The sequence below is a fragment of the Rhynchophorus ferrugineus genome, unplaced genomic scaffold (genome assembly GCF_030347505.1).
Source record: "Rhynchophorus ferrugineus isolate W39M unplaced genomic scaffold, kcgeb_rfMv2 rfM1, whole genome shotgun sequence".
NCBI lineage: Eukaryota > Metazoa > Arthropoda > Insecta > Coleoptera > Curculionidae > Rhynchophorus > Rhynchophorus ferrugineus.
In genome coordinates, this window is record NW_027472580.1 from 67,975,204 (window position 1) to 67,988,985 (window position 13,782).

General features: G+C 30.9%; 1 protein-coding gene across 1 annotated transcript in view; it reads right to left on the reverse strand.

Moving 5' to 3' along the window:
- Nucleotides 1-13,782, reverse strand: part of Gyc32E (Guanylyl cyclase at 32E) — a 330,290-nt gene that overhangs the window by 18,705 nt on the left and 297,803 nt on the right. Inside the window, exons 11-15 of the mRNA XM_076419392.1 lie at nucleotides 8,470-8,648; nucleotides 5,447-5,552; nucleotides 3,426-3,611; nucleotides 3,191-3,367; nucleotides 3,014-3,134 (exon numbers count right to left, since the gene is read on the reverse strand). Of these exons, the coding sequence (XP_076275507.1) occupies nucleotides 3,014-3,134; nucleotides 3,191-3,367; nucleotides 3,426-3,611; nucleotides 5,447-5,552; nucleotides 8,470-8,648 (769 nt within the window). The remainder of the gene's footprint in view (nucleotides 1-3,013; nucleotides 3,135-3,190; nucleotides 3,368-3,425; nucleotides 3,612-5,446; nucleotides 5,553-8,469; nucleotides 8,649-13,782) is intronic.

The window sequence follows — 13,782 nt, forward strand, 5'->3', positions numbered from 1 at the left end:
CTTTGATATTTATTCGTGATACTGACTTTTTTTTCTACTTTATATTTCTAATTTATTCTGATAACACTTAAGAAACGGGTTGTGAAAATTTATCGAGTAAATGAATCGATCAGTTATGAGTTATGAGTTATCGAATGAGTTATCGATGAAAAATATATGGTAAGTCATTTCGTCGATAGAAATGTCTATTAGTTTCATTTTGAGTACTATAGTAATATTAAGAAATGATTTTGATTCATAGTAACGCTTAGTAATGTGATTTTTACGATTTTAATTTTTTATCATCTTTATATATATAATTTATTCAAAACAGTAGTGACGCACGTCGTAAATATGTGCCTGTCGAAAGTTGTAAATTCGTATTACAGTGAGATAATATTTTCCTTCTCATTTTATTCTGTTAAAAAGAGATAGAATCCTGTTAGAGAAGTTCGAACATGTAACCGAAAGAGCCAGCAAAGGCTGTCCGTTTGCAAAATTCTTCAAAATACCATAATTACGGATTATAAAATGGCAAGTGTTGTTAATAACGCTTTGTTTTAATACATTTCAAATCGCCGCAGTTTTTATTGAAAATATTTTATTATGCCTTGCGGAATATTAGTACGGGCGCGTTCATTAAAATATCTCAAAAAATAAAAAACAAGATAACTTTAAATTCACGAAAAAGAAACTGTCTTTATGCGAAACACGTGACGAATCAAGATCAACTTGATGTTAGCTGTATCAGATATCAAATATACGAAATGTATAAAAAGAGTAAGTAGTTTTTTTCAATCGAAACATAATTTAATAAAATTATTTCAGAGAAAATTGTTAGTCTGGAAAGTATCCATAAAAATCCAAAAGATATGCAGCTATTTGAGGGATGTAGAACATCCCTTCATACACTGTTGGGTGATATAGGATTTAAATGGTGTAAAGATAACCCACGAAGGGGTTTAATGGAACAATTTTTAAAAACATATAACAAAATCAAGGAGTAATTATTATATCAATTTGTATATTTGGATGAAACATGAATATTTCAGAATGGTATACTGGGTCACTCATTGTTAGATGATAATAAATATAGTGTAAAGACAACAAAAGCTGATGGAAGAAGGTAAACGTTGGAATAAGTATCGGTTATGTTTTGCTAGTCATAACATTTATTAATAATTCACTGCAGACATATAGTTCTTTATGTTGGAAACAGGAATGTTTTTATTCCTGGTGCAGAATTTGTGGTTTAATCTAAGTCCGAGGTTGAAAACCATGGAGAAATGAACTATCTGTTTTGTTTTTGCAGTGGTTTGAAAATCAGATTTTAAAGAATTTAGAGGAATCATCAATTATTGTTATGGACAATGTACCATATCATAGTACACTGGTGGAGAGGATCCCAACAAGTGAATCAATAAAGTCTGCAATTAAGGAATGGCTTAAAGTACATAAAATAAGTTTCGAAGGAATCATGTTAAAGAATGAACTATTTGAAATTGTTACTCGGTAAATATAAATGAAATATTCAATTGCATTTTATGTAATTTACTTTTTTAGAAATAAGTCTGAGAAAGGGTACATAGTTATGGTTATATACTTTATGGCCACAACGTATTACATCTTCCTCCCTATATGGGGCATTGCAAAGACTTATTACAATAGACATTCTGGTCGAGAATTATATTCAAACCAGAACTGTCTGGATTTATGGAAAGAGGCATTGTCCAAAATAACACCTTCGGTTTGGATGAGCTGGATCAGACACATTGAAGAAGAAATTGACAAATGGTAGAATCGTGGGCAAGTTTTTGATAGATTGGAAATAAACAGCTTACATATTCATTTGATTAGTGTTTCCGAAAGTGACAGTGATGAGAGAGGAAACAACTAAAGGTCAGTATTAGGGATGTGGGTCACCGGAAAATATATCGATATATCGACAGATCGGAGGAAAAAAATATGGATATTTTTTTTGCAATAAGTATAAAAAATATCGATATTTTACAAAAAAATTTATCGATATTATTAAGAAAAATAATACTAGTGTAATATTAGCCTAAAAAAATATTTAATTTGTTCTGAAAAAATATCGAAAAATATCCGCTAAAAAATAGTGTGAAAGTTTTATGAGCATGTGTGTTATTGTTTAGAATATACATGAAGGTTTGCGAATAAATGTACATGGCAAATGCATTAAGAAGAATGCAGTGATTAAAAGTAATTTTATCAAGAAAGATGTATACATGTAGTAACAGAACAAACTAAGGAGAAATACAGTAATATCAAAATGACTTTTCAAGGAAACATTGTATCGAAGGAAACAAGAACTAAGCATGAAAGGTAAATATGCTCTCTAATGAAAGTAAAATACATTACTCAGATATACAACTGTTAATTAGGTGGATTAGGCCTTCGGGGGATACCACTACATAAAAAAAATGAGCCTAGAACTCTAACTATACTAGAGTGCAAAAAAAGTACAATGTAAATATAATAAAATAACTCTAATCTATAAATTATTGTGGCTTTAAGTTCTTACGATAATGTATGCATTAGATAAAATATAATGTTAAAATAAATTATAATACATAACATTTTGGTTTCATTATTTTATTTAGTTTAGAATTTTATTATATGTCAAAGTCAAATTGTACTAAAACTCAGAGTTGCTGCGGCAACATTGCGACGACCTGTCAATTCACGTAGGTACACTGCTGTTTTGAATTGACTATATGAACATTTTTATTCAAGGGTTGTTACAAAAGGTCTGCAGTTACATATTACCAGTATATCAGTAGCATGATAATATAGGTACAATTTTTAATGACGTTTTAAATATTTTTATGTAGAATTAAAGCTAATAATCAAAAATCAACGTTAAATTTTGTTAGAATTAACGAGCGGGCCGCCGTATCATTTTGGTAATTAATATGAACGGAACTTGAGTTGAATAAAAGTCCATTGAATACATTAGATTAAATTATCTACATTTAAAAGCTAAAAATTATCCCTATAATCAGAACTTTACTTTTAAACTCGTGTAATCCGAAATCAGATATCTGCAAAACCCAGCGGCTATCGATTAAGCAGTTGCTCGACTTTAGGTTTCCGTGTGATACTATTTCACTGTCGTGTAGATAAATCATTCCCTAAAAGTAAAACAAACACAATTAATTTTGCATTTTAAAAGAATAATTATGCTTACTTTAAGAAGGTCACTGACTAAGGAAGAGACAAACATAGTGTCCAGGTGGAGATCCTCGTTGGCTAATACGTCCTCTAGACTTCCTCTAGCATTGTAAGCAGTTAATATGGCTACTTGTCCGTGATCTACGCTGGCTCCAACGAATGGAATCAAATTTTCATGTCTTATTTCGCGAATCTAAATCATTGCTGAATGAATAGTATAGAGTGCATGTCAATGAATGGATCTATTTAACCTGTTTCAGTTCTTTCCTTATGGATCTGGTTAAATCAACAGTTCGTTTGTGGATGTACTTTATTGCAACGATATTGCCACGATATAAACCGATGTTGGTGTATGCACGTTTTGGTGAAATTTCTGATTCTTCTTGAATACTCTGACGTACTCCGGATTTAAATACATTATGTCTGCAAACTGGTACCTAAAAGTAGCACCTTATATTTGGAATTTGAGAAAATGTTACGTTTTCCCCAAAATAAGATTCAACTATTTATAGTGTGTAGGTTCATATCTTTGATTATTTTTAGTTAAAAAATTCAAAAGTATTTTCGAGAAACTATGCAGATCCATCGTCAATAGGAGAATATCATCTCTTACTATTTTTCAATGCCATTTACCAATAAATATTATCCGTTGATAGAAATAAATTAACCTTCAAAGGCTGAAACATTAGGTATACTAATGCGGCAAAATTGGTTAAAAGTGTCCCAAGTAGTCCTCCAGTTTCTTCAGGGAAAAGCAGACCCCATTGGGAGAGTGCTAAAAAATCACAACATCAAAGGCGCTCTCTAGACCCAATACTAAAAAATTTTTCTGAAGGTATCATGTGTGTGCTAGGCTCTCTATGAGAGTAGAACAGAGTATATTGAACAGTGTGTATATGAACAACCGAAACTAGGAGTGTCGCACTGTATCAAGATTGGCAATATAACATTTGTAAAAGAGAAATAATCTTAGAAGATAGACCGAAGAGCGGAATGTCATCAGCCAATTGTTTCAGACAAGCGTGCTTGTTCCTTACAATCAAGTCAATTTTGTCTAAGTAATAAATATGTTTACAAATACTACATATTTTGAGGAATTATTTCCTTTTTATATTTTTTCTTCTTTGGATTTAATTATTATTTCTATTATGTTATTGTTAGAACAAGAATATTTTCAAATTTTCGTTTTTTTTTTTAAAGGAGCACACGCATTCTTTTAAAATACTGAATGAAACATGTAAATTACATAATCGCGTAAAATGTCAGCTTGAATGAATAAGATCGAATGGCGCAACGAGTGGGATGCCTGAGAATAGACGCCCTCGAGATATGGGTTTTACTTTCAATGTCGCTTTGTAACGCCCTTGAACAAGTCGCCTCTCTTCCACGAAATAAAATATCTTTTTAGTAAAATAATGGTTTTGGTAGTATTACACCTATATAAATTCCAAGGAAAAAATTGTAAAACACTCTATTACATTTCAATCTGAGGGAATCATGAATCCCACATTACTCTAAAGTATGAAAACATAGAATTGTAGCTCTTGGTTGCAGCTCAGTCAGAAGTCAATCAAGAATCTAATTTTAATAATAATAAATAATAAAATATAAAAATAATAAACCTGCATCCTATTTTAAACGTTGAAACCAATAGGAAATATTTAAAAACTCCGGAAGGAATGTTTGATTAAGGTTAACGTGTTTTATATCGAAAACAATGTAGGTAACCATATAAATGCCTGTTATGCCCCTTTCACTGATTACCTGATTACTAGAATGTATCCTGGTCAACATAATAGATCGATGCCAAAACAGTGCCATTCACTTACATAAGGTGCTCAAATGTGGAGGGTTACAAAGTATGTGGGTAATTACAAACTTACTTAATTACAGCGCAACTCTATGCAAAAGCAGAGTGTACAGTGCAAAACGCTACAGCTAACAATTGTTTAAATAAAACATTAAGTGGATCGAAAAGTTCAAGTTAATAGACTAGAATGCAAGAAAACCGAATTGCTGCAATACGACTCCGTCTCATTCCATGTACTGTAAGTTTCCCGTTCGTACCAAATTCACGTGACTTGGCTCAATCTGACCACTATTTGTTCTGGTAAAGTATCACGCCTACACATTGAAATATTAAGACATTTATGACAACTGTACAAAATAATATAAGTCTAAATATTTAAGTCACACATCTATTATATACAAATATAATATTAAAACAAAAACAGAACCTTATTTTGGAGAAATAGTTTTAAGTTGCGTTTACCATGCTTTTACTGGGCGAAACCGTGACATCAATCGGTATTATAGTTACATCTCTCATGTCAATCTTCCACAATAAGCAAGCCAATTTCTGCTCATATCGATAATGCCTGAAATAAATCAGAATCAATAAATGCATTTAAAACATTTAAGCTCCAACTATCCTTAATATTATACTGAGCATATGTCAGTGAGGCAATTGTTGAGTCTATATTTAGGCATTCTATTAAAAATCGATGGCTGAAAAAAAATACGCCTTCGGGTTTTTTTGAAATCCTTGAAATTATTTCCTTTGACTTAATTCTTTCTTTTTCCGTTTCTGATTACAAAATGCAATATAGAAACGTTTGTTTCATTAAGATGTAATTATTTTTAATAGTTTTTTTTATAAATTGTCTTTAAATAACTTGCTCCATTTACATAATCTTTAATGATTCAGGACTAAGAAGAGCTTTTCATATAATTACGTACCAAATTTAACTTCTCTATCTTTATTCAGTGTAACTATAATAAATTATTTATAAATTCTAATTTCTTAAAAGCATTTACTGTAAAAATGTAAGCAATGTTTTTGTGTACAATTTTTAATGGTTTTTTTTCCAAGATTATTAATATTGTATGCTCCAGTGAGAATTTTTATTATTTGCAAATTAAATTCAATTTATTTTTATATATTATTTATAACTCAGTTTTTTTAAATAAAATTATAGGAATTGAACAAACAAGTATTAAATAATGCAAATTAAGGGAATTAGTAGCAGCGCTTGAAATATGAAATGATGCTTAAAAATAGAAAGTATAAAGCAATGATATTTAAGGTGTCATCTAATAAATTAACGCAAAAGAGAAATCAGAATAGATGAAATATACACTGCGAAACATTATATCATGATGCTAATTAGTATAGTTATGTTGTATATATACAAACCAAACTCAAATTATCTATTACTTAAAATTATGAACGCTATTATTATTATAGCATTCTCGCACTATCTAGGTAATTTTACAACTGAAGGGTTTGCGATGTACATATATCTTTATAGTGCTACAGGTCTGATACAGATTCATTATGATAAAAAATTGGTTATTGCCTGTGGGTTGCCGAGCAATAAATGTAGAATAGTGGAAAATAATGTTTATTCAGTGCAAAAAGCAGCAATAACAATCACATCTTAATGTTTTTGTTACAGAAGCTTTTTTCTTCCAATCGCCCTATAGGATTTAAGCAAGTATTTACCACAACTCACTGATCAACCGATTAGGACCCTGACCTTTCATTGTCTATTCATCAATATATAGCTGGGGAGAGTAATAACACGCTATACTGCTGTACTGTACTGTTGGTTCTACAGGAAATATTCAAAACGCGGAATCACATCCAAGGATCGGCAAAATGAGTATTTGAAAGAATAGGAATTAGTATTTGTTCTCTTTCACATACACCATCTTAGAAGAAAGAAAGTCCCTGAAGCTTAACCGATTTGGCTCACCACTTCAGCACTAGTTGCCATTTTTTTCTCCTCTATTATTAATCTAATAAGTACTCGAACTTGTTTTTTTCCGCGAATCATCAATCAGCGAATGTATCATTTATATAGGTTGAGAAGTTTTTAGGATGATAAAGCAAGTTCCATTTTTGAAACTTTTCTCATAATTGGAAAAGCTAAAAATTATTTAGGTATATGTCCAGCTTCTAAACCTGCCTAATGTGAGGGCCAGTGTACAGAGTGGAAGTAGCACATCTAGTTCTTCCATAAACTGGTGGGGTGCGAGGATTTTATTGAAACTGCAATTCTAATCCGAATTAGATATTTATTTATATTTTAGAAATCGAACCTACTCTTCGGGTTTTTCTCTTCAAGCTTTGTGAAGTCTTATTGCTATAATTTTTATTAATACTTTTCAGGCAATTAATTTATCTCTCTATAAATTTTACATTGTATTTGCTGGTTTGTCAATATTGGAATATTTATTTGATTTTTCAATGCTGATGGTAGTTTCTTCGATTATCAATTTTGTGCAAGAAGAACGTAAAATTGGTAAAATATATTATTCTTTATTAAACTTTATTCCGTCCACTTCAGCGGTCTTACTATGCTTAAATGTTCGTCATTTCAATTATTCAACTACTGGAAAAAATGATAAATCCTGTACTGTATCATCTAACTTAATATTTTGGTCAATATCAATTCAGTGTTCAATCTAGGTAAACATTATTTTTCATATTTATCATCCACACTCAATTTTCGATGGAAAACAATTCAGTCATTTGGGAACATTTTATTTTTACTTGTGATAATTTCAATACACGTGCTTTCTAAAACTTTCATAGCCTAAACTTATTTTAATGGATTTAACAGAACTTGAACAATTGATTTAACTTTTTGCCAACAGAGGGCAAGAATGATTTTTCATTCAATATATTGTGTGATTGATACGCCAATTCTTTATATCTTGCAGTATTTGTCATCGCACTTATGTAAGTTTTTCAAGATTGATGCAAGTTCGAACACCTTAATTTAAATTCACTTGCTTGGTAATGCTAATTTGTTTTATTCCCGAACTTTGCTATAATAACTGGTTTAAATTACACAGATCAAATTTTGAGGGTGACACAGGTCATTTAAATAGTTTAACAACCCTCTTATATGTAATAAAATTGTAAATATGCTTATCAACTTATGTGGGAATGAAATTGTTACCATGCTTCTTAGAAATTTTATGATACCTGACTGAATTTTACGAATCCTAGTATAATATGCAGTGTTAATGTTATTAATATTATTGTTTATTATTATAATGTCATTTAAATATATGAGTTTGCTTATAATGTTTAAAATATTCAAATTTAATAAAATGTTTCGCTATAATAGCACTAAATCTAAAAAACAGTTTATACAAGAATGCTATAAATTTAGTTTTCAGTCATTGGAAATATTTCAAGAATCCTGCGATGAATAACAATGAAGCAATAAATAGCGATTCCGAAATCGAAATGTTTGATACCGATCAATCGTTTTCACTTACTTTAATGCAAACAATCCACCGACGAACAAAATGGACGTGGCCATTATGGCTCCAGCCACCATCCTCAGATCCACCCTATAGACGCATTTCTCGCCATTAAAGCCGCATTTGGGCTCCGCTTTGGGAACGTTGCCGCCAATCCACTGAATCGGCCTGTTATTATTAAAATACCTGAATTCCTAGGGACATATTGCCAAAATCAAATTACGAGCTGTTTCGTTTTATTTTTGCGGGTTTTATTACATTGATAAGAATTTGGGCGTAATATAGATAGGTTGTAAATAGGGTTATCAAAAAAGTTCGCTGTAAGTTAAAAATTTAATGATGGAAATATAAAATCAGAATAGTATATAATTTTATGTGATATATAATATTAAGGCGTATAACAAAATAAAGCATATGCAATTGAGCATTACGTATATAAATTATGTAAAGCACAGGAATTAAAGCAAACATGTTTAATATAATAGAATACTATTTTATTATAACGCAAAAAGTAACGATTTGTTGAAACGACGAGAGAATGCTGTGTAACTAATTTTAATATAAATTAAATGAACCTTTAAATTTAAACAGTTTACTCATCACATGTTACAGTCAGACTAAATACGATGTAAGATTTCCTCTTACATTGCACGCGGTGCACCCCAAAGTGGTGGATCCGTCTGGTGACCGAAAAGGCGGAATACCGCTAAGATCGTACCGGGAAGAAATGTTATGCAGCACCAATTTGTGTGAGTAGCATGTAAAGCCATTTGACCAATTCTGTGGTAGTACTTGGTTAACTCTGTCGGTCTTTAAAACCATACTTTAACATAATGATGTTATTGCCGTTCGTCAATTCTTCAATTGACGAAGGTTTCATCTGCTTTTTGTATATTGTCGTTTATATATTTACTCCTGCCACTCTCCTCAGTGTTTTGTGCCACATTCCATATTCACGATTCAATGCATAAATTAAATAACCGCCCAATCTATTCCAGTAGGTTATTTTTTCGAAACTGAAAGTAATTTTTTCCTACCATCTCTATTTAATTTTCGTTATTTCTCTAGATTGATTAATTTTGCTTATTTTGATCTTCTAAACTTTGTAGACATTCGTCGTATATTCAGAGATCTGTTCTGCTGGGGATACTTTAGTGGCATGCTCAATAATTGTTTCAGATATTTACTTTTCTGTTACATAAATATTTGTATCGTTTAGGTGTTTTAGTTCCTGCAGTTTAATTTGTCGTTTTTATTTGAAACTCTTTGTGATGTTTTGGATTCTACAAGTAGTTCCAGTCACGATTGATTGTATACGACATTTTACACTCTGTCCGTTGGAGTCGCAGCTGCGATGTTGCACATAGGAGATAGTGGTCAGATCAACAATGAGGTACTCCCATCGCTCTTACACTGTAAGCTTCGAATAAAACCCAAAGTTAATCAAAACATAATCCAATGCCGCTGAATCGATTCCTCTTAGTGGTGAAGTACCAAGTACCTTGGACTACATAGTTATTTAATGGAGCAAATCCTAATAAACCTAACGTATTGCTTCTGATAGCCAAAACCTCCTAAAATCTTTTCCCGATCAGCCATAGAGCCTGTATGGCCATTTAAATATCTAGTCAGAAAACGCGATCGCTGAATACCACCGGAATGAAACGATATGTATATTTCATTTAAGGTCAATATGTTAGTGAACATTGTTCATCCGAATCCAATCATCCATAACTAGGACAGAGCACCGACAGTGATTTTATATTTAATTAATTCTAAAGCGACAATCTCCCTTCGGTCGACATGATGTCCTCCTGCTCGTACACTTGATACTACAATGCGATGTCTTTTTCTTGACGATATAAACTTTGGTATTTTTTTCTCTTCTTCTCGCTAGCACCATTGTTTCCTAGTGCTGATGCATCGGTGACCCCTGATATAACTTATTAAATACTATACCGTGAAACTTCTACAGTGAATTTTCATTCGTACCTTCACAGGATCTCATCATTCACTCTCCAGTACCGATGATGCTGTTCATTTACCACACATTTAAATTTACGGCTGACGTGGGTTAGTTTAATAATTTACAAGTGTAAGTTCAAGTACAATATATTTTAAACACAATATTGTAAAAGCGAGTTTTATTTGTTGATGTTTTCTTGATATTTTTTATTTTTAAGACGGAGACAGAGACATATACCATTCAATTAAATGGTATAAAATCGTAAATAGTTTATGGTACTGCCTTTGCGGACATCCAGAAAGAAATACCATTATTGTTAAAGGCAACATTGTTAGTACTTTTTTGCGGACCATTATTGCCATATGAGATATTTTAACATGTTTAAGGGACGTTAGAACTTCAGAACAGTTCATTTGAAATGATACGGCGCTCAGTATCATTACATTTTTTATTCTGTTCACTTTACTATATGTTGTGCTGCCCAACCTGATTCCATCAAATTTTCATTCATCTTCTATTTTATTGTTAATTCTTTTATTTTCGCAAGCCAGAAACCGGTGCCAAATTGGATGTATAGTTACGAACTATTATTTAGTAATTATTTAAAGTAAAAAAACATAAAGACGTGTTCAAGAGAAGGCTTGTACGAAATAGTTAATAGGTAACTTAGAATATTAAATAGTGCTTCGGGCAACTCTACACCAAAAAGTGTTGTAGTTGAGATTTAAATTGATGTTTCCGCTACTTGCCGGTCTCGAATAATATAATAGAGAGGGCTTTCAACAAGTGTGGTTTGATATTACAACCTGTGACAGCTAATTGTTTGTTTGATAGACGGCTTGACGGCATCGAATAATCTATTGTTTAATATTCATTTACTAATTCTAAATTACTTTGACAAGTTTAAGCAACTCGTCTAAATAATAAAACTTTATTATTAGAGCCCCACTATATGAATGTACGCGAACACATACGAGAGACTTACAAGCTGGCAAAACATTTAGGCGTCATTGATTCATATTAATTTATCTAGTTTGGACTTGAGCTTTAAATATTGTCCAGGAAACCTTAAATTTTCAGCTACTGCTTTAATTTTTTTATCGAGAACGAAGTAAATCTGAAATCACACAATTTGATCGCTGTACTTCTATACATACTACTTTGCTCTAGGTTTATCTGTTGCTTGTCCTTTACGCTCATTAAGCTGATGTGTAAATTTCCCTATTACTTCCCTTTTTCGAAAAGAAAAAGTAAAATATAGCAAAAACACCTTCTAATCCTATCTACAGTATTATTAAATAAAAACCACCAATAATAGATCTGTCGAACGTCATTCGAAAAGCCGCTGAAAGGTGATATATCAAAAGTGACGACACAAGTATACAGCAATCGTTACTGGTTCCATATTCTTGAGCATGCTCAAATATTTTCGCATTGCTGATGGTCATTTGGGTACAATATTTATTGTTTACGAGAGTAGTGGTTAATTTATGTAATTATTTATTACATATTAGAGAAAATAATCGGCAGAAAATACGAGAATATGTATGTAAGATATGAATTATTAGAAAAATGTTATAATTAAGTAAGAATAATTTAGTAGATAGTTAGTTAGTGGATTAGTTAGTACACTGTTATGGAAGGTAAGAATGAAATATTGCCATATTTTTATACGTTTCTACTTATACATTTCCGAAATTACGGATATTCGAAAATATTATGAAGCGCTTATTAATTTTTGATAAACCTTCGACCAGCAAACTCAAATACATCTATAATATTGCAAAGTTTGTTGATGAACTAGCTAGTGATCAACAAGAAAATAAGCCTATTAATTTTAAAATAAGTCAGTAAAAAGCTAATAATGCACAAACTATTCATATGTTGTTATTTATTTATTCCACCGAACCTATCAATGGTCAGACAGACAGTGAGTCAGATTTTTATACACGCATCAAAAAATAATTAGTGTAAAGAATCATATAAAGACTTAAGTTATAAAAGCTTTTTAAAACTATGTAATTTTTAGTCGATGGAAAGCATAAGAAATCCGAAATTGCTTTCAGATGGGATGTAAAATTATGTAAACCGGACATTAGGTCAGTTAAAATCAATTCACCATGACATAATAAAATTGTTATAAATATATAATAACGAAAACACAGGAATATAGAGAAAGAAAAGCAATCTAAACTTTCCAGTTAAGGAGCAGTCAGAAAACAGTTATAATATTTATAAATTAAATGTTATATATTACTTGATAACTATCCATTGAATTTTCATAATATTCAATTATTTTATTTAGTTTATAGGAGAGTTCGATTTTTTGGTTATTACAGCTGTGTTATAGATGCTAAATTAACACTCACTTCAAATCATCTTTTGCTTGTTATGCTATTAATCGGGTTTTAAATTGATTTGACCTTGTATACCTAATTTTTGTTAAAATGCTCTAAATAAATATATTGCTACCTTCGATAAGACGAGGAATGGTAATTAATCTGAGACCATCAGGCTAAGTGATATGTAAATATATCTGGTCTACATACTATACTAAGTATACTAATCAGTATCAATAAGATTTGTTATAATATAAGCAACTTGGTGCTAGCAAACAGAGAATATGTAATAAGGGTTAAATAAAATTAGTAAGTGAATGAAGCTGGACGGCTCTCATATTTTTATCTTAATTATTTTCAATAGTACGCATTTATTTAAAATATTACTGGCAATACGGCACTTTGAAGCCATATATTAGGAAAAATCGTGATTAATTTTTCTCAAATTTAATATATCGGGTAGCGATATTGGAAATTGGAATATTTAGATCCTATTGTAATAACTATAAAGTAGTATTATCAAATATTAAATCTTCTTAAGGTATTTTTAATATGTTATTGAAACAACAAAATTTATGAAAATATCGTCGGATATATGCTGCACTCAAAAGGAAAATATTTAATATAGAATTCAGTCTTGCATATAATAAATGTTTAAACCTTACAACTGAAAAATTGAAGAATTCAAGATAATATTTAAGATAAAGGAGGAGTTTTTTGTGTTAATACGCTGTTACAACCTTTCTGGTTATTCCTTCGCTATTGCTTCTATTCTATTTACGATTCATCACATATGTAAATATATAGTTAATAATAATAGTAAATATATAAATAATAGCGTATGCAATGTACAAAACAAGTCCACAGGGCAAGTATTAGGCTTCTTTTGCCATAATTAGTTCAAAGCCTTTCGACAGTTATCCTGTATCATTAATTATATACTAATGTGTATTATATATTGGATTTCGATATTAGTAGTGATGTTGGTTAATATATTTCGACTTTACTTCGACGTTTATGTCC